This window comes from Solanum pennellii, chromosome 6, assembly GCF_001406875.1.
Source record: "Solanum pennellii chromosome 6, SPENNV200".
NCBI classification, from domain to species: Eukaryota; Viridiplantae; Streptophyta; class Magnoliopsida; order Solanales; family Solanaceae; genus Solanum; species Solanum pennellii.
This window is the reverse complement of record NC_028642.1, coordinates 2,197,412-2,223,289: the sequence shown is the minus strand read 5'-3', so window position 1 is coordinate 2,223,289 and position 25,878 is coordinate 2,197,412. Positions and strand designations below refer to the sequence as shown.

General features: G+C 34.7%; 1 protein-coding gene across 1 annotated transcript; it reads left to right on the top strand.

The window, feature by feature from the left end:
• Positions 1–2,680: 2,680 nt before the first annotated feature.
• On the top strand, positions 2,681–24,978 carry LOC107023811 (myosin-6). The gene is made up of 39 exons (XM_015224621.2): positions 2,681–2,856; positions 5,335–5,463; positions 5,655–5,798; positions 5,888–6,033; positions 6,110–6,266; positions 6,397–6,455; positions 6,540–6,699; positions 8,171–8,320; positions 8,409–8,545; positions 8,654–8,800; positions 8,945–9,046; positions 9,675–9,732; positions 9,819–9,920; positions 13,156–13,193; positions 13,351–13,477; positions 13,571–13,741; positions 13,844–13,975; positions 14,059–14,168; positions 14,244–14,304; positions 15,107–15,284; positions 15,366–15,571; positions 15,749–15,868; positions 16,720–16,818; positions 17,438–17,650; positions 17,756–17,895; positions 18,033–18,141; positions 18,234–18,284; positions 18,978–19,058; positions 19,154–19,324; positions 20,377–20,532; positions 20,655–20,831; positions 21,023–21,151; positions 21,233–21,303; positions 21,388–21,487; positions 21,572–21,628; positions 22,264–22,320; positions 22,472–22,552; positions 22,657–22,739; positions 24,550–24,978. Exons 1-39 carry the CDS (start codon positions 2,854–2,856, stop codon positions 24,662–24,664), a joined length of 4,527 nt encoding a protein of 1,508 aa, XP_015080107.1. The 5' UTR covers positions 2,681–2,853; the 3' UTR covers positions 24,665–24,978.
• The last annotated feature ends 900 nt before the right edge of the window (positions 24,979–25,878 follow it).

Sequence of the window (25,878 nt, the reverse complement as noted above, 5' to 3'; positions counted from 1 at the left end):
TCCAATTTAAATAAATTAAGAAAAATAACCCTCTCATCATATTATTTATCAAAAAGTGGCCGTTATTATAACTTTTGTTTCTTTTTTTTTTATAGGGGAAAAGAATAAATTTATCTCGAAATTATTATAAACAGTATGCAGATATCCTTCGTCATATTTTTACGACATTAGCGTCCCTGTTGTTCAAAGCTAGGGCATATATGTCATTCACTCTAACGTAAGACTAAATAGAGACACGTGGCGCAATCTTATTCGTCGATTCAATATTTAACAAATATCGGGTTGGTGGATAAGATCATGACGCATATATGTTCATTAGTATAAAAGGTATATGCTATAGTTTTTGAACGATAGGACCACCAATATGCCAAAAATATGACGAAAAATAGTTACGTACTATTTACGATAGTTTGGACCTTGGGGGTATATTTGTCTTTTTTTTCCTTTTCTTTTTCGTCCTTCTTTCTTTGACAATCCTCCTCCTTATTTGTCTTTTTCGTTGTGTTTCTTTTTTCTTTGAAATTCAATGAACTATAATGTGAATTATATATTAAGAAAAAAAATCAAAATATCGAGAGGATTTTATATTTAAATTGAAACTGTTTAGAGGCGATTTTGAGTTGGTCGGGGTTGAATAGTTAATGTATATTTCATTATAGTTAAGTTACAGAACTTTTTGAATGTATCATAGTGTATAATCAGTGTATAGATTATGTATATAAGTAAATTATTTTTAGTTTTTCTTAGGATATCATAATGTATAGTTAGTATATCATAATACATAGTTAACGTATAGATCATGTAAAAATAAGTTATATTTAATTTTTTTAATGTATCATAAAGTATATATAATGTGTACTTTTTATAACTTATAATATTTTTTTATGCAAATAAAAATATGGTTATATTTATCATAAATTAATTACTTTGTTATATATATTTGAAATTAAACAAATTAGAAAAAATGACAGCTCAATCATATATTATTATTTGTTTATCAAAAACGGCAGACGGTAGCCTTTCTTTCTTATGCGTTTTTTTCATTTTCTTCGTTGTGTTTTTTTTAATGAACTGAATTATTTTAAGTGAATTATATATTAAAAAATTAAATATCGAGAAAATTTTATATTTAAAATTTGAGATTGTTCAAAAATAATTTTGAGTTATATTTTTTTTTTTGAGTATATCATAGTGTATAGTAAATGTATACATTATGTATATGTAAATTATATTTAAATTTTTTTAGTGTATTATAATATATAGACATAATATACTTTCTATGAATTTTGAATTTCTTTATGTAGATAAAAATATGATTATATTAGTTATAAACTAATTACTTTATTATATATATTTGAAATTATCCGTATAAGAAAATCTTTGGTAGAGAGCGTTATTCAACAATGAGTCCCTTTTGATGTCAATCTAAATTAATCGAACTCTAATACAAATATCAAACATCGAATAAAAGAAAAAGAAAGTGCATCCTTAACAAATTTCTCTATGAAAAGTTTCTATTTTGGTTACAAAAAAGTTTGTGTTACATCAGCAAAAGCGGCGGAAGATGAAAATATTCTCCAAGTTTAAGTAAAATGAACATTTATTTTTAATTATAATAAACTCTAATTATTAAATTTTAATAAAAGATGATAAAATATTTTAAAAGTCACATCGAATTTCAAACTCTATCTTTATTAGAAGTTTTGAATTCAAATTTACGAAAATGACTTTATTTATATATATTTTTTACAAATAAATGTTAGTTGACCTATTTCTTGCTACAAAATTGACCCTTGTTTGTTAACTATACATTTTTAATCATTAAAAAATCTCACAATCTTTATTAAAAAGTTATTTACAAAGTGATGTTCAAAATTTTAAAAGAAACAAAAAAGGTAACAACATTGAACAGAGATTTTCAAATATTCAAAATTATAATTCTTTTTAATTAGGGCCAATTAAATTAATTACGTAAAAATTATATTTAATAGTCCATTTTAACCTTTCTTAGTTAAGTCATATTTAATTTTTTCAAATTATATAATTTATAATCGAATTCATAAACTTCAAACAAAAAACTCCCTCCTCCAACTTTTTTTTAATATATAAAAATATTTAAATCTCATAGTATATTTTAAACTCGAAGAAAATAGTAATTTTTTTATTTTTATTATCAAGTTTAAAAGTACAATTGTTGATTATTATTTTCAACATAGCAATTACCACTACAATGACTAATAAGAAACTACTCATACTCAAGACGATCATCTAAAACACAACGTAAGAATCATTAGGTTCAACATAACTAAAAAAATGTTATTTTCACGTGAAATACATTTGATCTTTTTAAAGTTCGATAGGTCAAACATCAGATACATATAACTGAAGCTGTGTAAAACTTAATTTTAAAGTGATTAATTTTTTAAATTTTATCGATCTTGATTATAATTCGATGACTAATAACGTAATGTTAGTCGAAAAAAAGAAAAGATACATGAACTATCATGGTAGACTTGGTATTCCATTTATTATTATTTTTTCCATTGACTTGTTGTTTAAATACTTCAATTACAACTCTTTAATTACAAATTGCACATTAAAAATATATTAGTACTAATTAATTATGAACTAAGACTAAGAAAAAGAAAAAGAGCAAAGAAAAGACAAAGAAAACCGTAAAGCCTTCATTTTTTTTTTCCCAAAAATTTTTCAGAAACAAAACCCCATTAAGGGAAGTTCAAAAATATATTTTTTTAATTTTTTTTTAAGAATAAAGTTGAAATTGTACAGAAATTGGGTTGGATTCTTGAAAGAAATCTGTATTGGGTTGATCAAGAAGCTGATTGGAGTAAAATGGTATTTGATTATCATCCTTGTTTTTTTTTGTTATTGGTAAAGAGCATTTGGTTGATCTTCATATGTTAAAAATGGTGTCTTGTTGAGTTTCATTTAGTGTGTATTTCATATTTCACATTGTTTTAAGAGTAAAATTGAAGTTGAAACAGAAATGGGGTTGAAGTTTTGATGGAAATTGACTGGTTATTTGTGCTGTATAGGAGTTATTTAGAAAATGGTATTTGATTGCCAACTTATTTACTTGTTTTTGTTTTTAGCTATTGGTTTACATCATTTGGTTGATCTTCATATGTTAAAAATGGTGTCTTGTTGAGTTTCACTTAGTGTGTATTTCATATTTCACATTGTTTTAAGAGTAAAGTTGAAGTTGAAACAGAAATAGGGTTGAATTTTTGATGGAAATTGATTGGTTATTTGTGCCGTATAGGAGTTATTTAGAAAATGGTATTTGATTATCAACTTGTTTAGTTGTTTTTGTTTTCAGAAATTGATTTACAGCATTTGGTTGGTCTTCATATGTTAAAAATGGCGTCTTGTTGAGTTTCACTTAGTGTGTATTTTATATTTCACATTGTTTAAGAGTAAAGTTGAAGTTGAAACAGAAATGGGGTTGAAGTTTTGATGGAAATTGACTGGTTATTTGTGCTGTATAGGAGTTATTTAGAAAATGGTATTTGATTGCCAACTTATTTACTTGTTTTTGTTTTTAGCAATTGGTTTACAGCATTTGGTTTATCTTCATATGTTAAAAATGGTGTCTTGTTGAGTTTCACTTAGTGTGTATTTTATATTTCACATTGTTTTAGAGTAAAGTTGAAACAGACATGGGGTTGAATTTTTGATTCTGTATTGGGCTGATTAAGAACCTGCTTCAAGAATCTATCTGATAGTATTTGATTATCATCTTGTGTTCTTGTTTTTGATTTTTGTTATTGATATATAAGATCATTTGGTTGATCTTCATATGTTAAAAATGGTGTCCTGTTGAGTTCCATTTAGTGTGTATTTCATATTTCACATTGTTTTAAGAGTGAAGTTGAATGTTGAACAGAAATGGGGTTGATTTTTTGATGGAAATTGATTGGTTAACACAAACAAATTGATATATACAACATTTGTTGATTTTCATATCTTAAATATTTAGTGCGTTTTTCATTTCCACGTTGTATCTGATGGTATTCAATTATTATCTTGTTCTTGAGTTTATTTCACTTGTGTTGAGTTTATTCAATTGAATATTTTTTCTTCAAACTTCTGAACATATTCTGGTCTCATTTGCTTTAGTAATTGATCAAGGCTTGTTAATATATGTTCTTCTGCTAAGTTACTGTTTCAAATTCGAGCTTTGGTTTAATGAAGTTAAAGGAACTATTTTGATTTTTGCTTTAATTACTCTGTCTTTTTAATTCTATGTGATGATTTTCCACTTGTATAGATATTAAGATGTTAAATTTGACTCATATGTTATACTACGAATAGAAAAAGAAAAAATCAGAGTACTCTGTAAAGCTAGTTTGATATGACAAGATCATAACAATGGAATGGTGTGAAACACTTCGCAACGTCCCAAAACAAATACAACAAAAAACATACCTTGTGTAATCTCACAAAGTGGGGTCTGGGGAGGGGGAAGGTAGAGTATAGGCAAACCTTACCCCTATCTCTGAGGTAGGGAGATTGTTTCCGATAGACCATCGGGTCAAGGAAGAACAGTCCAAAGCCAAACACAAAAGAAAGTAACAAAAGTTCAAGCAACAACTCATAGTAACACACACAACAAATAGTAACGGAACCATACTGCACCGAACAATTTGATAGTCAAAGTACAAGAAATAGCAGATAGTAAAAGAAATTGAAGGATAAGAAACTACAGGAGAATTACTAGGACAACTAGTTGGACAGACAACTCGAGAATACACCACTACCTACTACCTAATCATGTACTATCTGCTATGTAGAGAGTCATAAAAATTGGGTCAGATGGAGTACTAGATTTTTTCGCGTTATTCTTGGCTAATACTTTCTGAAGCTCTTGTACTCCTTAAACTAGTGTTGTGAACAACCTTTTACAGAAAAATCTCATGCATTTTGCTACTTTAGTGGTTTGCCGCTCTTAATGGTGAGAAGACTGTAACACACTCTCCGGCCGTATAAAGGGTTTAACAAATTTCACATTTTATAGTACAGTCATGGCTATTTTCTAGTTTAATGAGCTGGCAACTTTCTGCATATTTTATGTCTTCAATAAGTTCAGTGTCATGTAGCATTATCTCTATTAATTAGAAGGCTTTCTTTTATTCTCATTGCTTTATCTGTTGATATCTATATGCGTTATTGTTTTTAATTGTCTGGCAGCTTCAAATTGAATTTTTTAACCATTTTGCTTATGCCTAAGGCCAGATGAAAGGATTAGAAAGTGTCTGTTATGGATGATATTGCATATACTTACTGAAGAATATTACATTGTTGGATTTGCAGGCTGCTTCAGTTAGCTTAGGGGCGGGATCGCTTGTTTGGGTGCAAGATCCTGATGTAGCCTGGATAGATGGGGAAGTTTTGGATGTCAATGGTGCAGACATCAAGGTTTCTTGTACTTCTGGGAAAACGGTACGTTACAACGTCGCTTATAGCATCAGATTGCACTAAAGTAGTTAATGATAACTTGCTTCTTATGTTTAGTAATGTTCAAAATTAGACAAGGACTCGTATTGTTCCCACCATATCTTGGGAAGTTATCAACTAAGCAGATTTGTTGGATTGACCGAGTCTCGCTCCTCTTGTTTCTTGTCAATTTTCAGGTGGTTGTTAAGTCTTGTAACCTCTACCCTAAAGATGCTGAAGCTCCACCTAGTGGTGTTGATGATATGACAAAGCTTGCTTATTTGCACGAACCAGGAGTCCTGCACAATTTAAAGACTAGATATGATATTAATGAAATATATGTGAGTTTTTTGGTGTCATTTCGTGGTTATATTTTCGTTTTCCTTAAGCTTAATGTTTACTGAACTAACCTTGTAGATGGTTGTTTCAGACATATACGGGGAATATACTAATCGCGGTCAACCCTTTTAGAAGATTGCCTCACTTATATGATAGCCATATGATGGCCCAATATAAAGGTGCCGCATTTGGAGAGCTGAGCCCTCATCCTTTTGCTCTTGCAGATGCAGCATACAGGTGTGCACTGTCCCATTTTATGGATCAAGCCCTTTATTTTGCATTTTCAGTAAGAGAATATTCCCTTTCCTTGCAGACTTATGATTAATGAAGGAGTAAGTCAATCAATATTGGTTAGCGGGGAGAGTGGGGCTGGTAAAACAGAAAGCACGAAGCAGCTAATGCGCTATCTTGCTTACATGGGAGGCAGAGCTGAAGCTGAGGGTAGAACAGTTGAGCAGCAAGTCCTGGAGGTAAGATGTGGTAAATCTTTTACCATAAATTTTAGCAGAAAGATTTGCAAAACTCTGACAGTTGGTTGTCTTGCACAATTCGATTCTAGGATTCAGGCTTAACTTTTAGATACATTTGTGCATTTTGCAGTCAAATCCTGTTCTGGAAGCATTTGGTAATGCAAAGACTGTCAGAAACAATAACTCAAGGTTAGGCAGATAAAATTAGCTAAATTTTTAGAGCATCTTGTATCATCACACATGGTTGTTAATATATGTTAAACCGAGATGCAGTCGATTTGGCAAGTTTGTGGAGATCCAGTTTGACCAGAGAGGAAGGATTTCAGGAGCCGCTATCAGAACATATTTACTGGAAAGATCTCGTGTTTGCCAAGTTTCTGATCCAGAGAGAAATTATCACTGTTTCTACATGATTTGTGCTGCACCACCAAAGGTAATGCTCCAGTATTTACTTCAACAAGAACTGCTTTTGCAGAAGATGTTCTGAAACCATGGTGTTTTATCTTTGTTTTTCCATTGGAAATTCATTTCCACGCTCATACATTTCTCAAAGTGAAAAAATTCATGCTATCTAATAAAACTTAATACAGTAAGAAGAAGTGGATTTTATCCTTGTTGAAACCATATCTATTTTTTGCAAGTGAGCTTGAAGGTAAGTGTTGTTATCAGAAAAATCTTTAGGCAACACTCTCTGCCTTGTACACCTAAATGCTTCATACCATACGCCTGATAAAAGAATATAATTATCTTTCAATGAGAGACGTGTTCCTTATTGACTCATCCCTTGACTATATGAATCTGTCACCATGAAATAGAGGTTGAGGGGGTTAAATAAAGCCATCTCGTCATTGACTTGAGAGAAAAATCTCATTGATTTTGTTGCTCCACGACAAAGAACCCGTCATCTGTGTTATTTGCAAGACAAGTCTGGTTGAATCTGGCAGTTATTCTTTCTGCTTGTATTTTGTGCAACTGGCAGAATTTTGAACCCTCATAATCCAATGATTGCAATGCACTTTATGCTTTGAGAATCCCAAAATGAACAGAACGTATCCAAGCACTACCAGGAAACTTTATTCTATGTTAAAGCCATGTTAGTTCTAACAGAAGAATGCATGACTCTTGCTGGAATACCATGCTTTAGTTTTTCATTTCTCAGCTCATTGGGATATGCACCTTGATCCTGAAAATTCCGAAGGCTCAAAAAAAGATTGAATGAGGTCATTAACATTGAATCATCATAAGGAAGTTAAGTAGTCCGTGACTGACTAGCCGACGCTTCTGCCTTTCCACTTTCCATGTGCCAAAAAATGTAACTATAGCTAATAGAACTAGAGAGCTAGGCCGAAATACTTGTAGCGATTAAAGAACGATTTAGAATAGGTCTGTGAGAAGCCTCAGATTGAATACAATATATTGGCCAGACAGCATTTTGTAACAATTGGTACTCCTGCTAAGGAGGTGGATGAACTCATAGGTAGGGAGTTCCCATTCCCCCCTTTTTTTTTAAAAATTAGGGTAGGGGAAGGGGACTACAATCTTGGGAATCGAACGCTCGCCAACAAGGTGGGCGTTCAAGTAGCCAACCAACTGAGCTATAAAGATTCCCCTGGAGCGTTCTCATTCCCAGCCTGCTATTTTTTTTTTTTTTGGTTTGATTAGTAAAATAATTTTATTGACAATGGTGGAAATTCTGTATACAAGCCATATACCAAAATAAGAGAACCTACACCAAAATATGGTTCTTGAGAAAAGAGATCCAATCCTCTATATAGATTGGACCTCATAAGTACACCGAAAAGAAACTAGAGACAACATACTACTTCGCATTTTTACTAATCTTGATTAAATTTAGTTACAAGACTTGGAATTTTTGCCAGTTTGATTCTGTTCTCCACTCTCAGGATATTCAAAGGTACAAGTTGGATAACCCTCGGTCATTTCATTATCTAAATCAATCAAATTGCTATCAGCTGGATGGGGTTGATGATTCAAAAGAATACCTAGCTACTAGAAGGGCAATGGATGTTGTAGGAATAAGTTCGGAAGAGCAGGTATATATGAAAAGTTGCAGAGACAGAAAAATATATTCAAGGGTAGAATTTTAGTAAACGGTTATTTCACACTCTCGCAATTCCCCAGGATGCAATATTTCGAGTAGTCGCTGCAATTCTCCATCTTGGAAACGTCGAATTTTCAAAGGGGAAGGAGATGGACTCCTCAGCTCCCAAAGATGAAAAATCTTGGTTTCATCTGAGAACTGCAGCTGATCTGTTCATGTAAGTGATGAAATTGGCTCATTGAAGTTAATTTCCATTCTATTACTAGGCGGAAGGTTTTCTCGAAGAGAAAAAGTGCAGCACTATTGAACTTCTAATATTTCCTAGGTGTGACATGAAGGCTCTTGAGGATTCACTTTGCAAGCGTGTTATTGTAACACGTGGTGAAACCATCACCAAATGGCTAGATCCAGAAGCAGCAGCTATCAGTAGAGATGCTTTGGCAAAAGTAGTATACTCAAGATTGTTTGATTGGTGAGCTTAAACTTTACTGGGCAGTCAGTGAATCAGACCATCAATTTTCTGCCATGTATTTGAAGCATTTACTACTCCGTAGCAGAATTTGTTAAGCAGTAATGACTTTGATTTTTTACGTATGCTCTTCAATTTCAATTTCAGGCTGGTAGATAAGATTAATAATTCAATTGGTCAAGATCCAAATTCGAAATCTTTGATTGGTGTGCTGGATATATATGGATTTGAGAGTTTCAAGACTAACAGGTGCTTGACTGGTATGCCTTTTTGTTTGGATTGTATGAGATGTGTTCTTCTTGAATGAACTGTATATAATTGCCTTAGCATATCAGCAAGCAGTTGATTATTTTATATCTTTCAGTTAATCGTGACTCTCTTTATCTTTAGGCCACTTGACAGAGGACTCATAGCACAATTGCCATAAGCATCATTAATTGTCAAGTCACAACCCTTTATTTACTATGTTCTTGTCTTTGATTTCTGGTGCCTAATACACGAGTTATGAGCAGTTAGATGCATCTTATTTCCTCTTTATTTGGTTGTCGCCTAAAGAGAATGTCAAATTTATAAAATATTCACTTAGGTTTTGATTTTTTTGTAATTGAATTAGATGGGCTTGCAACCATTAGACTGCCATCAATGGGATGAAATTGCCCATATAATCTTAAATGGGAAATCCAGTATTGAACTTCTTGTTGACTGAAAGATCTTCTTCTGTGATCTTTCTAATTTTGTACCCTTTCCTTAAACTGCAGTATCAGTTTTTTCTTCTGAAAGCCTACTAGTCATGGATCCAGTGTAGATTGCTCAATATTTCTGATGCTATTTATTCTGCAGCTATGAATCATACTTCTGATGCTCTTTATTTCTGCAGCTTTGAACAATTCTGTATCAATTTGACCAATGAGAAACTGCAGCAGCACTTCAATCAGGTTCTGGTTATTTTCTCATATTTGAGTTTGTTGATCTATCATTACTACTGTACTCATCTCTATCATACCTGCATGTGGTCTGTCAGCATGTTTTCAAAATGGAACAAGAAGAGTATACAAGAGAAGAAATTGACTGGAGCTACATTGAGTTCATTGATAATAAAGATATTCTGGAACTAATAGAAAAGGTTTGTGCTTAGATTTGCTTTTTATATCTTACATTTGTTTACTTGTAAATGACTTCACATTATTTAGTTTCAGCTTTTTTGACCCAGTTAAAAGAAAGCTGTTCCTTGTGTACTTTGATGCAGCATGTCCAGTCAATCCCTTTTCTTACTTTCCTCCATTTCCCTTATGTAAAATTTCTTCCATTTACATACATCAGGTTGTTTCCTTAAGAATATGTTGTCTTCTCCAGGAATTATATTGTCACTTATATTTGGTTGATCTTGGATATAAGTTCAAAGTTGCAGCTCTATTTAATTAAAAGAAGGTTGTGGAAGCTGCAGCTAAGATGAAATTCACTTAGAGGAGATGTCTGGATAACGTAATAAAAAGTCTTTCTCTACTGACTTCTGTCTGGTTTGCTTTAGAAATAAGGAAGCAAAGACAAGTGGTAGCTAAGCGAGAGTGCTTGCGGTGATGAAAAATCTTTTTATTAGACCAAAGAAACAGAGGAACCGCTATTCCTCTAAGCACTTCACTGAAACTAAAAAGAACAACAAGAGCAATCCTTCAGAGGCTAAAGTTGCGAGAAAGAAGAGAGTGTTGTGAAAAACCTCAACTTTATTATTTCCTCAAGTTATTGAGATTTAAATATCTATGTTTACATGTCCTAAAAAGGAAACGAAACCAATACAAATCAATGCTTAATCACAATAGGGGTAAATAAGCTACCTACTATATTTACATGTCTTCTAGAATATTCTAATTCTCTCCCTCAAGTTGGTGTATACAAATTATATGTACCAAGCTTGCTATATATATTTTGTTGTGGAACGATCTAGGGACTTGATGAATATGTCTGAAAGATGATCAGTTATCCGGACGAACCCTGTGATAATGTCTTCTCCGAGTAACTTCCCTTTGACAAAATGACCATTAATCTCTATGTGTTTAGTCCTCTCGTGAAATACTGGATTCGATGCTCTGTGAAGTGCAACTTCATTTTTACACACAAGTTCCATTTCTTTAATCTCTCCAAATTTCAACTTCTTCATTAGTTGCTTGATCCATATGAGTTCACATATTGCCACTGCCATAGCCCGATGTTTTTCTTCTGTGCTAGATCTAGCTATCACATTTTGTTTCTTACTTTTCTGAAAAATCAAAATTCACCAACTATAACCTAGAATCTAGAAGTGGATCGTCTGTTATAGGGGACTGTCCATCTGCATCTGAATATCTAACGATTTTCTAATGTCCTTAGCCTTCATAAAGTAGTACTTTTCCTTGAGCAGATTTTAAGCTTTGAAGAATGTAAATAACTGCATTCTGGTGACCGTCACCTGGGAGAATCTAAGAACTGACTTACAACATGAACTGTAAAGGCAATGTCAGGTTGACTCATAGTGAGTTAATTCAACTTCCCTACCAACCTCCTGTATCTTCCAGGATCACTAGGAGGTTCTCCCTGGCCTGGTAGAAGTTCTAACATTTGGATCCACTGGAGTATCAGTAGGCCTGCAATCTGTAGTGGAGCTGGGAGAATTGAGCACCTTTCACCAATCATTTTTCCTGTACCGAGGTCTTTTTAACAAAGAAGTTATAAACGGAGGAGATGAAACAATATAATGTTCTAGCCATATGACGGATCGTCAGAAAGTTAAAAGGACAACCAGGGACCAAAAGAAAATTATTAGAGTCAAGGAAGATAAGGGATTGGATTGACTAGCTCTGGTTGTCATGGCTTGAGAACCATTAGCTAAGTAATAGTGGGATGAAAATAAGTAATATCAGACAATAAAGATTTGTTACTAGCAATTTGGTCAGAAGCACTTGAGTCCATGACCCAAGGACCAAGCAATAAAATAAATCTTTTGAGAGAAAAAAAGACATATTTTCCGAAAAATACACTGCAGGTCCAGGGTTCTTTATTCTCTAGGGGTATGGTGAATATGCCAGTACCACCAATAGGATCGGAACCCTCATCTGACCCTACGCAAGAATTTCCACTGCAGTTGGGTCCATGCGTTCTCACGCCCCATCTGCAGCTTAGATCTCCGTCGCCACGCGCCTCATGCGCTGGCGGATGTTGAGTTTCCGGCATTACTTTCCAGTTGGTCTTGCTTCTTCATTCTGAGGTTGTTCATATGATTTTTCCTGATTCCGACCATTTTCTGGTGATCAGATCTACTTTTTCCTGTTATAGTGACTAATTTTCCAGATTCCAATGACAACTGACAACATTAAGTCTCGGACCAGAATTCACTCTAATTTTTGGACACTAATAACACTCTATTTTTTGCTTCGACCCCTCGTGTTTCTCGGATCCGATGTTTTTGGTACTAAATCTATGGTTTCCAGCAACCCAAACCATGGTGTCACCACAAAACCTTTGGTAGGTAGTGCGAACTACTTATCTTGATTTTTTCTGTTTAGCTATGGTGTAAAGGACAAGGTGTTTAGGATCACTTGTTCAAACATGCTAAGGATATTACTGAAAATGATAGGGGGCAAATAGAAGAAGATTGATGCTTAATTGTGTAGTCTGTTGTGGAAATCTATAAATTCAAAGTTAATGTCGTTGTCCGACTAGTCCAAGCTTGCTTCTTAGTTTGAAAAAAGGCTCGTGGGCTATACAGAAATGATATATCCCACTTTTATAAGATGATTTCTTGGTTTACCTACCTTAAAAAGCACGATCCGGATATGTTTATTTATCTAGGACAGGTTCAGGCGGTAATAATAGAATTTGATTAGTTGTGCCCGCTACTTAAGTGCAGTCTCGGTCTTCGTCCACACCTAGGACGGGAATAGGCAATGTGTTGAATTTTTGGAGCACCGCCAGAAGATGTTTTTAGTTGTTACACTTGCTGGACTAAAATCTGATTTTGACGAAGTGCGGGATCAAATTTTGGCTAGCCTTAGCAATCAAAGTAGAAAATATATAAACGAGAGGTTATGAAGGCTGAGATATGTAAAAATGTCGCAATTTCAGCAAGAAAAACCCAGAAACATTATTTTAGTATTAAAGGCTGAAATCACGATTTTTCTGTAAGTTGGCTCAACCCGAGGGAGCTAAGTGACTGAAATCTTGTTTCTGGCAAAGATATCTGCAACAGTTGTTCCATACAAACCTCCCTTTTGTGTTGATTTTGATTTGATTCTCTAATTTCCATAGTTTTTTATTGATGGACCAAGAATTAATTTTCTACTTTGTTTCTCCAGTAGCATATTTTAACAGTTCTTTCTCTTGCTCAGAAACCAGGAGGTATTATAGCACTCCTTGATGAAGCTTGGTAAGCTGATTTTGAATAAAGAACTATATTTTTCAGTAGATTTTGTTATTCTTCATTCTCATTGTTTAGATGGTCCAAACATCCTTTCTGTTTACCCTATTTGTAGTCATTTCGTAGGGCTGAGGATATTCAGACTACTGTTATTTTGTTTTTGCAGTATGTTTCCAAGATCAACTCATGAAACGTTTGCACAGAAGCTCTATCAGACTTTCCAAAATCATAAACGATTCAGCAAGCCCAAGTTGGCTCGTTCTGACTTCACTATTTGCCATTATGCTGGTGATGTAAGTCTTCTCATCCACTGTAAAAAAATTTGAGCTTAAATCTTAAACTTTATTTTGAAGCTGTGGGTAATATTACATTTTCTTTTCTTACAGGTCACATATCAAACAGAATTGTTTCTGGATAAAAACAAAGACTATGTTGTTGCTGAACATCAGGCACTCCTGAGAGCTTCAAAGTGTTCTTTTGCATCTAGTTTGTTTCCAAAATCCGTGGAAGAATCCTCAAAACAGTCAAAGTTCTCTTCTATCGGTTCTAGCTTCAAGGCATGTTGCTTCTGTTTTCTAGTGTATTTTGCTCCTCTTTTCATATATGCAATTAGACCGAGATATATGGAATCATCACATGTTCTTTTATATACTTTGCAGCAACAACTGCAGTCTTTGCTTGAAACTCTGAATGCAACGGAACCCCATTATATTCGATGTGTGAAGCCAAATAATCTGCTAAAGCCCTCTATCTTTGAGAATCACAATGTTCTGCAACAGCTGTGCTGTGGGGTAAGCAAATGTGTTGATTTTTTTTCAAATTGGTGGCATATATATGAATGGAAAATTTGTTCTCACTGTTTTTCCTTCTGTAGGGAGTGATGGAAGCAATAAGAATAAGCTGTGCTGGATATCCTACTCGGAGACCCTTTTATGAATTTTTAGATCGCTTTGGCATCCTTTCGCCTGAAGTTTTAGATGGAAGGTACCTATTATTTACCTTGTACTGTTTGATCAGATTGTCAATGTGCTGTGATTTTTTCTGACTAACTCATGACAGTACGGACGAGGTCACTGCATGCACGCGCCTTTTAGAGAAAGTGGGCCTTCAAGGATATCAGGTAATACATTACTCTATTAGAAGTTATAGTGTAAATATGAAGCAAATCAAACTTTTCCAGTTCATTTCTGTAATTTTGGAGTCTTTTTAATTTCAGGTGATAACCTCACTTGATAGAGAGTCTGTTTTATCTCTTTTAACTGACATTAATCTAGCACATTTTAGCACATTCTTCATTCAGTAAAATGTTTAAAGAATTTCAGTGGTTCCATTTTGCATTTGTTGCGCACCTGAATCCTGTCGGGCTTTTGGCAGGTCAGATATTTGGTGAATAATAAATCTGTAAATTTTTTCGCCTTTCTGGTGGCCTCCTCTCATTGCTATGTGTACTTCCTTTCCTTCTTAGCATTTCTATATTCTAGGTATTATTGGTTAGATTGTTCAGTTGTATTATATGCTCATCTTTCTTGTTTTTTCTTGTAATTTCATGGATGCACTGTGATTTTTTTAGTTTTTGAAATTTTCTAGTTTTGGGTCTTTACTGATTATGATAGTGTGTATCCCTTTCATAAGTATAGTATTTTTTTCATCTTCTTCCCAGAGTTCTTTTGGTTCTTGTTCTATAATCATATGCAGAAGATGTTGGCTTTAAAAACCACAAGCATCATCTTTAATGTCTGGAACATATTCCATACTTTCCTCGTCTTTTTACTAGGTCAAATGTAGAATATTTCATTCTTATAATGATCTAAAAAGGCAAAATAAATAAATAATCAGAATCCCTCTGGATTTCGTGTGTGAGATGTCTTCCATGTGGAGGAGGCTTCAGGAAAGCGAATCATTTGTCCATTTTGCCTTTGCAGATTGGTAAAACAAAAGTATTTCTAAGGGCTGGGCAGATGGCAGAGCTAGACAGTCGCAGGACAGAGGTGCTAGGGAGATCGGCGAGCATCATTCAGAGGAAAGTTCGTTCTCACATGGCTCGAAGAAATTTTACATTGTTACGTCAGTTGGCAATAAGGATACAATCGATGTGCAGAGGTATTTCATTTGCTATGCGCTTGGCTTTTGGGTTCGTAGATTAAAATCTATCAATGTTTTCATTTCTCATTGTTGTTACAGGAGAACTTGCTCGACGTGTATATGAGGGTTTGCGGAGAGAAGCAGCTTGTCTGAAGATCCAGACAGACATGCGCATGCATCTTGCTAGGAAGGGTTACAAAGAATTGTGCTCTGCTGCCATTTCAGTTCAGACAGGAATGCGTGGTATGGCTGCACGCAATGAAGTTCGATTCAGGAGGCAGACAAAAGCTGCCATTATCATTCAGGTAAACTTTTGTAAGGGAAGAATAATTCTTTGAAATTTTGAGAAAGTTTTTCTAATTTAGGATCAACAGACTATTTGGAATAGTTATCCTTGCTGTTATTGCTCTACCTGTTTATTAACTTAATGCCTTGAAAGTTGTGATTCACACTTTATAATGATCCTCATGCTATATGTACAGAGTCATTCTCGTGCATTCTTAGCCCGATTGAAATACAAGAAACTCAAGAAAGCTGCTATTACCACTCAATGTGGTTGGAGAGCTAGAGTCGCTCGTGGAGAACTACGGAAACTTAAGATGGTAATATTTCATTCGTCATTTCCTCTTTATCCTTTTTATTGATCCAGAGGTTCTTAGCTGCTACAGCCTCTGTTAGCATCTGTATTCTGAGTTGATACACAGTTAAAATTTCTCGGAAATGTATTAGATTACTGTATGCTTAAATCCTGTAGAAACTAACTGCTGTTATGCTTCCCACTGCTCATGCTTACATCAAATTTAGACCTCTAATTTCTCTTTCATGCTTTAGGCCATTCGCACTTAGAGTGAATACTTTGAAGGGGATCAGCATTAACTTCTAATAAGCATTTTAAGTAACTGGACTGCCTTCAAAAACTTGCAAGCTATAGTACACAAGTGGAAATGTGTGTCTAGTAAAAATTAGGGACTCATTTTTTTCCATTTGAAGTTGAAAAAAAAGAATAGGGACTCATATTTTGCAGCCAGTTGGAGTCTTTGAGTACATAAGTAATGCCATGCTGCTAGAGTTGCATTTTGTTGAATTCCCCTATGGCTAAGTCGACTTTGCTTTTTAGATCCATGAAGTGTTGTGCAAGACAGATAAGTTTCAATATATTTTGTATATTCATCCAGATTTGATTTATCTCACATATAAGTGCCAGCTCATGTTACATCCAATAGTTAAAATCTTCCAGGAAATCCCCAGTTTTAAATTTATCGATACTAAAGGTAGAAAGTCAAGTTTATGCAATTCATGCGCGATGCTCAGTTTAAAGAAACAATGTGATAATTTGCCTGCTTGAGAAATTCACCCTTTCTTTATTACTACACTTTTGAATGAATATCTATTTTTTTGTTTTCAAACAGTTTCATTTTTGTTCGGAGTTCCATTCTAACTTATTTCTGCATAGGCTGCAAGGGAGACTGGTGCGCTTCAAGCTGCAAAGAATAAATTAGAGAAGCAAGTTGAGGAATTAACTTGGAGACTACAGCTGGAGAAACGCATGAGGGTAATTCTTTATCTTAAGATGCTGCTGTGCCATATTCTTGTACTATAAAGGATTCAATCATATAGAACACACAATGCCCTAGAGGAAATCAATCTTGAAATAATGCTGTATGATGGACTTGGTGAAAGCTTTGAAGTGTTTGAGCGTGAATCTAATACTGTAAATCCTCATATGATTCCATGTTGATTTGTTAAGCTGTGGATTAAAAAAATTAAACTTTTTAACTGCAGTCATGTTTTTCAAAGAAAAGCTTTAGAGCAGGAATAGGTACATCATACATGCAATTCTATAATCATATTTGACGAAGGAAACACAAACAAAACCACTGCTGATTTAGGAACATTACCAGTTTCAAAAATAGAAACCACTGCTGATTTAGGAATATGGTGACTTTTTTCTGGTTGTGTCTCACAAGTCACATCATTGTCAACGCGACCTTTGTGAGATTTGAATCACATATAGACTCCCTATTTAGTCAGAAGTGAAGTGGACCATAATTTATTGATGGGCCTAGTTGACTAGAAGTATTTGCTTCTGTCGAAGTGGAATTCTGTCTCCACCACTGTATGCTTTTGAGAGTCTGCCTTCTAGTTTTAACAATATAATTCTGTTTTTGTAGGCTGACATGGAAGAAGCAAAAACACAAGAAAATGCAAAACTGCAATCAGCTTTGCAAGAAGTTCAACTTCAGTTCAAGGAAACAAAAGAAATGTTTGTCAAAGAACGTGAAACTGCAAAAAGGGCGACAGAGGAAGTTCCTATTTTTCAGGAAGTTCCTGTTGTTGATCATGAAATGATGAACAAACTTAGTGTTGAAAATGAGAAACTAAAGGTAGGTTTGTTGAAACAAGGGAGTTTTAAGTGTAAACGACTTTCTTGTATTCAGGACAGCTACTTGCATTCAACTCTTGATGCTCCTTTTTGTTTTTGATTTCAGTCTTTGGTAAGCTCTCTAGAACAGAAGATTGATGAGACAGAAAAAAAGTATGAAGAGACAAGCAAACTTTGTGAGGAGAGGTTGAGGCTGGTGTTGGATGCAGAGTCTACAATTGTTCAGTTGAAGACTACTATGCAAAGGTTTAGTGAGCTTATGTCATAACTCATAAGTAGCTTGAATGGATAATTTTATGGCAATTTTATTTTTATACAGACTGGCTCGTGAGTATAACTCATTGTAATTCATTTCCACTCCTCATTGCATTTTCTGGTTATAGGTTCCAGGAAAGGAATTTTGATTTGGAATCTGAGAACCAGATTCTTCAGCAATCTTTGTTAGCCCCAGCCAAGCAGGTTTCAGATCATTCACCTAGTCTGGCTTCCAAGGTATCTGCCTTAAAAATTCCATTATTCATTAGTCTCTTTTCCTTCCCTCTTTCCGTTTGACAAATTCTGCGTTATCACACACTATTATGTAGGTGCAGATAGAAGAAAATGGCTACCACCTCAAAGAAGAAACTAGAACCAATGTAAGACACTCTTTTTTTTGTCATCCTGCAACATCATGTGAAGTACAGGTGACAAATAAGCAGGTTTGGTCAAACTTGGGTGGGTCAAATCTATAAACAGAGCATGATACAATCAACATAATAGTTTGGTTGGGTGAAATACAACAACAGCAACAGCATACCCTGTGAAATCCCACAAATGGGTTCCGGGGAGGGTAGAGTGTACGCAGACTTACCCCTACGTCATGGAGTTAGAGAGTGTGTTTCCGAAAGATCCTTAGCTCAAGTGCAGCAAAACCAAATTGCATCAAATAATGGTCATAATCCATCCAGCCCAACATGACCCAACCTTTTCTCTTTTTTATTTTGGCTTTTCAGAAAAAAGTATGTAAAATATATATTTATTAGCTTAAGTCTTCCAAATTTACTTAATTGTTAATTCCCAATCCCCAAACTTCATTTCGTATGCTCGGGTTTGTGTTGCATTTTGACCTGTTGAGTTACACTATTTTGATCCATTTTGACTCAATAGTTTGATGGGTCATTCTGTATAAGATCCTTGGGTCAAATAAAAAGGTATCATACTTCAACACCTTTGAACTAGGGCGGATTGAGTGGATTACTAAAAAATGGGTTGATTTTTCCACACTAATGTTTGGTAGTTGTCAAATTCCAATTCATGCTCCATGCTTATTAGATGATTGACTTTTGCAGGATCCACCGGGTTCAACACCTGCTAAAAAAGTTGAAACCCCTAATAGCAAGTCAAGGAAACCTCCTATTGACCGTCAACATGTATGTACTTCCCTGGCGAACCTTTTGTGTCAAATTTCTTAATATTTGGCGGAGAAACATTTTATAAACTGATATCTTGGTGAACCATGCTGCAGGAAGACATTGGTGCACTCATTAACTGTGTGATGAAGGATGTTGGATTCAGTCAAAGCAAGCCTGTTGCAGCTTTTACCATCTACAAATGTCTTCTTCATTGGAAATCTTTTGAAGCAGAAAAGACTAGCGTGTTTGATCGTTTAGTGCAGATGATTGGTTCTGCCATTGAGGTAACTAAATGGAGAATTGCAACTAATGACTTTGAAACAATGCAGTAAAATGTGTTTACCCAATTATATTGAAATATGAAACTAAGATGGAAAATAACTCAAAGCTTCAACAGAATTTCATTAGCTATTCCTGATTTCACTCAACTACCTGCTGACAGCATTTGATAAAAAACAAATAATCGACCTGCTTCCACCTCTGATTGTCGCAAAGCATTCATTTGGGAGAGTGTCACTATGATATTCATCAATAAGAGCAGCGTTATAACTTATTCCGAAGACAAAAAGATTTATCAGTGTTATAATCTCATTATCATATTTGCACCAAATCATTTGGATTAGTTTTAGTTGTTTTATAGCAGTTCAATACAATTTTTGATGTAAATGATTTTTCATTGGTGTGATGGAAAATCTTATGATAACATGTCTAGAAAAATCATTTGATGGGTGCTCAAGAAGCAAGAAATTCATATCAACTATATGAAGGATATGTACAAAGGAGCATCACGGTCTAAAGAGTTGGTGATAGAGGAGGATTCTGTAAAAATGGGTTTACACCAAGGATCTACCTTGAGCCTGGTACTTACTTGGTGATGGATAGTTCTATGGTGCATGCTTATTGCTTATGATGGAGTGTTAACTGGCAAAAACAGCGAGAAAGTCAACCAGAAGTTAGAATTATGGAGAATCACTTAGTAAGGGTTTAGGATAAGTAGAACTAAAACAAAGTATATCTCGCTGTAAGTGTATCCCTGATAAAGAAGAATGAAGGTGAAGTGAGATTTGACACAACTATGGTGCCTACATTAAAATAATTAAGACTGCAAGTATTTCAGCTCCTTACCTTAATTACTGTGAATGCCATTATAACCTGCATTGTTATTAAAGTATATCTGTGTCATTCTGCTGCTTTGTGATGAAATCGTATAATCTTCAAAAAATGACTCCTAAGGTGATACGAAGATAGAAATGCGATTAATTTCTTAAATTTGGAGGTTCATGTTTCAGTAAACTTAATACAAACTAGAATATGATGAGAAATCTGCTTATTGCAGAATCAAGATAGTGATGACCACATGGCATACTGGCTGTCAAATACCTCAACATTGTTATTGCTAATCCAAAAAAGCCTGAAGCCAGACAGTGCAGTTGGTGCGACTTCTACCCATAAACCACAGCCTGCAACATCCCTGTTTGGGAGAATGACAATGGTATGAGAACTTTTCATGTTGAGTTAGTTCTTCTTTAAAACTGATTTAGAGTACTAAAATCGTAGCTATAGTAGTTTTGCTCCCATGTATGTACTAACTGATTTTGCTGTTCTTGTTTTCAGGGATTTCGCTCGTCCTCTCCTGACATCAATCTTGCTGGAGTAGTGCACCAGGTTCAAGCAAAATACCCAGCTCTGCTTTTCAAACAGCAGCTAACAGCATATGTCGAGAAAATGTATGGAATTATTCGTGATAACTTGAAGAAAGAGTTAGGGTCACTTCTTTCCTTGTGTATCCAGGTATGTTGAATTTTACAAACTGCAATCCACCGTCTTCAATAAAAATTCTGAACGTTATATTAAAATGAAAATAGTGGGGAGAGTACAAGATTTTCCTCTTATACAGGTGAATTTGTTTTAAGTAATTATGTGTTTAAAATGTTTCCCTTCTACTGTTCGATGGGATAATATGTGATATGTTGAAAATTCAGGCACCGAGGACCTCCAAAGGAAGTGTGCTGAAGTCTGGTCGATCCTTTGGCAAAGATTATTCAATAAATCACTGGCGAGGAATAATTGAATGCCTTGATTCTCTTCTCTGTACTTTGAAAGAAAACTTTGTAAGGCCTCACAGACCTATTCCTGTTTCACTATCTTTTTAGTTATAAGGAAAGCTAATAATTTCTGCCTTCCATTCTCAGATGCCTCCGATTCTTGTTCAGAAGATATTTAGTCAAGCCTTTGCATACATGAATGTACAGCTCTTCAACAGGTGACCGCGGTTTTCTAATTTAAGTTGTCTTTAGTTCTTTGTCAATTTAAGCTTTCTAATCTCATTTAAATTATGCAATCATAGTTTTCTTCTTCGCCGGGAGTGTTGTACATTCAGTAATGCAGAATATGTTAAATCTGGCTTGGCTGAGCTAGAGCTGTGGTGCTCCCAAGCAAAGGAAGAGGTAATTTATGGTTCACTGTTATCACCTAAATGAATTTTTTTGGATCTAATTCCTTTTTTTGTTTCATTTATTCCTGGCTTGCAGTATGCTGGCTCATCCTGGGATGAACTCAAACATATACGACAAGTTGTTGGATTCTTGGTAATGTTAATATATTTCAATCTTTCTTTTAATATTTTTTCTTCTAGTATCATTGATTAGAAGTAGCCACATAACTTACCACAAACCAAGTTTTCAACGCTGACCTAATGCTGAAAGAGTAGGACATGGGCCAATTTGCATATCCGCACTGCAAGGTTATTAAATGCTAGATTTTATGAACCCTTACATGTTCATTTATCTCTTAACATATATTACATGGATATTGACTTCTTCAACGTGTTGCCTCACTATTATTTGATTCTGGTAGTCTAAGTTGTTCTGGTTCCGTCAATCTATATAAATGTGACATCAGTATTTCCTTTATCCTTTTTTATTTTTGTGAAGTTCTTTTTCAATCTCAGATCAAAGTGTTTGAGCAAGTAGATATGGTTTATTGTGTAAGAGAAAAGTTCTGAGACATCGTGTCTGGAAAAGTAGAAAGCGGAACTGCTGAAGTTTCCCTGAGTTTCTTTGGTTACTTACTAATTTCTTGGGCTTCAATATATGCATTATGGCTATTATGACTTGGCTGTTGCAAGATAATTGTTGCCTTTCCTTTTTTCTTTAGAACTATACATATGCAGTGTGATCCACAATTGATATGGAGTTTTCTGTTAATTGTTCCTCTTTTGCAGGTTATACATCAGAAGTACAGAATTTCGTATGATGATATCACTAATGATTTGTGTCCTGTAAGTCGGTTTTCTCTAACAACATTAGCTTTGCTCTGAGTCCAGTGGAAATGCATTCTACTTGGTTTATCAATTTTATCTTTTCTGGTTTCCATTTCATCGAGCATAGACCATATCAGCTTCCTTAAAATGTGAAATTCTGGTTTTACAGGTTCTCAGTGTCCAGCAACTTTACAGAGTTTGTACTCTTTACTGGGATGACAAATACAATACACGAAGTGTCTCCCCAGATGTAAGTTATGTGTGGCCGATGGTATTTTTCCGATGGAAGTCCTACCTGTGCATGTTCATATCAGTCATAGTTGAATGTTGAGGGAATTTCTTTTTTCCTGACAGGTCATATCTAACATGAGGGTACTTATGACAGAGGACTCGAACGACGCCGAGAGCAACTCTTTTTTGTTAGATGATAACCCAAGGTGAGAAACTATTCAATGTTTGGAAAAGTTATGTCATCCTCTGCCAAATTTGGATACTTCTATCATGATTTTGCCTTATATTGTGTCGTTAGAAATATAACCTGGAAGCTTTCTTTATGTACAATGTGGGTTTTGTAAGTGTGCTCTTTATTGCACAAAAGCATAAATGAAGCTTAAAGGAACTTCTCATATTCCTCATTTTTTTCCTTTTGTGCTCGGATTTTTCAAATATGTCACCACGTGCGTGTCAAATCCTCCAAGAGTAGTGCATTCTTGGAGGATCCAACACGGCCACGACATCATTTTTGAGAGTCCAGACAGCATAGTTCTTTTGTATTGCCTTAAAACATCACCAGTTCCCTTCATTCAAAATTATCAGAGAAAATCATAATGGGAGCCCTCCATACTTCGCCATTTCCGGGATAACTCCATTGTCCAGGGTTGTGAAGTCGCTCTATAACACAAGAATATGATCCTTGCACATTGACACTAACTTACACAATCCAATTTGTCCTCCTTAAACTGTTTGCTGTAAGAATTGCATTCATGCGGCACATTATTTGATGGAAACAGCTTTCTTCGGCATTTTTGTCTTTCATATTCTCTCTTCTTCCTGTTTTCATGTCCCCCTCTTCAGTAAGCAATATCAATAAGATCTTAACTCTCTGGATCATATTTCCCATGATAAACCTCAAGTGCTTCTTGTGATTAGGATAGCCATGGCTGCAATAATATCATCTGTGAAGCTTACACCCGTGGACACACCTACTTTAAGATTGAATTTCCACACCAAAAATCCAACCAAAAATTGTACCTCTAATTCCAGGCGTGAAGCCAATGAAGTGAAGTCCTCTTTCCTTATAATCCCTTCCCATCCGCTTACTATACTCTCTCTGTTCCATTTTATATGACATTATCTCTGTTTGAAAATATGGCATGTTTCTATATTAGGAAATTATTAACTTTGAATGCCAAAATTTTCCGGTCTTCTTTCTTATGGTGAAAGGCCACAAAGCAGAGCTTTTGGATTTTCCAGAGAAGAGGGATTGAACAGTTTTCCCAAAACAAAGGATTGATTGAATTATCTTATTTAGGACAAACCTAATGGAGTTAATGGATTTACCTAGGTTAGTTTATTGGCTTAGTGGTCAGAGCAAGCACAACACTCATAATCCTTATTACATGCTTTGCTTTTATAATCATTAGAATTGTCGTGACATCTTTAAGACCGTAAGTCGTAAGGGTAATTTTGGCATGTACCTGAAGTCTTCTTTCTTTCTTGAACTGCATCCACTATCAAACTTCACCATATTAAATGAGAAATGGAATCTATTCTCCTTATCCTAACCCGTCATCCCTATAGGGGGGTTTGTTATTTTCTTTCGCTCCACCATATGCTTCTTATGGAAGATCTCTCATCATTTTCTCTAATTCGCATTTACATATGGGGGGATACAGAACTAGGACATGAAGTATGTGGTTATGCAGCTCTTGTTTCTTCCATTCTCTAACTGCAAACTTTTCCTGATCGAAAAGTTTGAATGCATTCAATTACAACTACTGCTACACTTTAATCCCAAACAAGTTGAAGTGGGCTACATGGATCTTCACTGATCATGTCACTCACAGAACAACAGTATACAAGAAATTAACAAAAACATAAAGTACAACAAGTTCCCTGTAATTCTACAGACATATAAACATTAACCAGTCTAAAGGACTCCTAAAAACACGACCTAAAGTAAATGTGCTAACATGTCTGAGTTGATTCAAGAAGCTAATTCTAACAAGTGCATCTTTTCAATTGCAGCATCCCATTCTCAATTGAAGAAGTTTCAAATTCACTTCAAGTCAAGGATTTCACAGATGTAAAACCTGCAACCGAACTTCTTGAGAATCCAGCCTTCCAATTTTTACATGAGTGAGGCCTAGGAACACCAAGATTTTCTCATGTTTGCGCGAAAATTATAGTACCATCCTCGACAGTCATCCTCGATTTCTTGTACATTCATCTTTTCCTAGTTCAGTTTTTTTTTACCAATATATCTTGATGTAATATAATTTTCTTTTGTTTATAGTTGTAACAATTCATAGCAAAAGGTGTAGTGTGTAAGCAGTTGAGCTTTGTATCTCTTTTGGTGGAGGCAAAGAAAAGCATATTTGGTTATATTGAATGGTGTAAATGTTTTGTATCCTTGTCCAATTTATATTTGTAAATGCCATGGGGTATTGTTTTGGAGATTTCCGAGAACAAAACACCACGTTGGACTTCCATGTTGGAGGTCTCGAGTTCGAAATCCCTTGCCAGCAAAAGCAAGGGGTTTGTCTTCTGGTCGAGCTCGAGCCTGGTACGGGTTACCTCGCTATTGCACAGGAGTAGGAATTTTATCCTGTGCGCACTCAAAGGGCAGCGGCTGCGGGTTTCCCGAATGATATGTTGCATGAGCCTGTTTGTTGATCTTCGTTCAAGAGTTTATGAAAGTATGTCTGTTACCTTTGTCTATAATTTCCTGAATGATATTCTGCGTTCTTCGTCTTTGATGAACTTCACTTGATCTAAATTTTGAACCGTCTTCTCTATTGCCTTGGCTAGTATGTACAACTTATATAATAATCTATATGTACATTTATATAATATTCTTTATTATAAATAGTGTATTATATATAAAAATATTTTGTCAAAATCTTTAGAGCAATAATTGATGATGATTCTAATTCTATAAAAATGATTAATTATTATATTATCTTACTACTCTGTGTTCAACAATACTTTGTTCAGTATGAACTTTGCATATTTCGTAAGTAGCTATGACTATATCATCCTTTGAATATAATAAATATAATTAATGATCAAAGTAAAGTAGGAATTAATTGTAAATTATCCATTGATTTGAATTAGACAAGTATTATTAGACATATCAAGATAATATAGTGGATAATTATTGTTGGACTGAACGAGTAAAAAAATGAAAAGGTAATTTTACAAAGAAAGTTGTGTTGAATTCCATTTGCTAATCCATCTTTTTTTCTTGGTTAAGCTTTGGGGAATTTTGATTTAAGCTTTGATTTGTTGATTCTTGTGCCTCTTATAGTTGCTAGGGTTTAATATTCTTCAACATTGAATTGGAATTGGAATTTT

Bases quoted from the DNA above. Each gene is read 5' to 3' on its own strand.
- LOC107023811 (XM_015224621.2), top strand. The intron at 9,733-9,818 runs GTTCTGGTTATT...GTGGTCTGTCAG, and splicing joins TGCAGCAGCACTTCAATCAG to CATGTTTTCAAAATGGAACA. The intron at 22,740-24,549 runs GTGAGAAACTAT...TTTCAATTGCAG, and splicing joins TTGTTAGATGATAACCCAAG to CATCCCATTCTCAATTGAAG.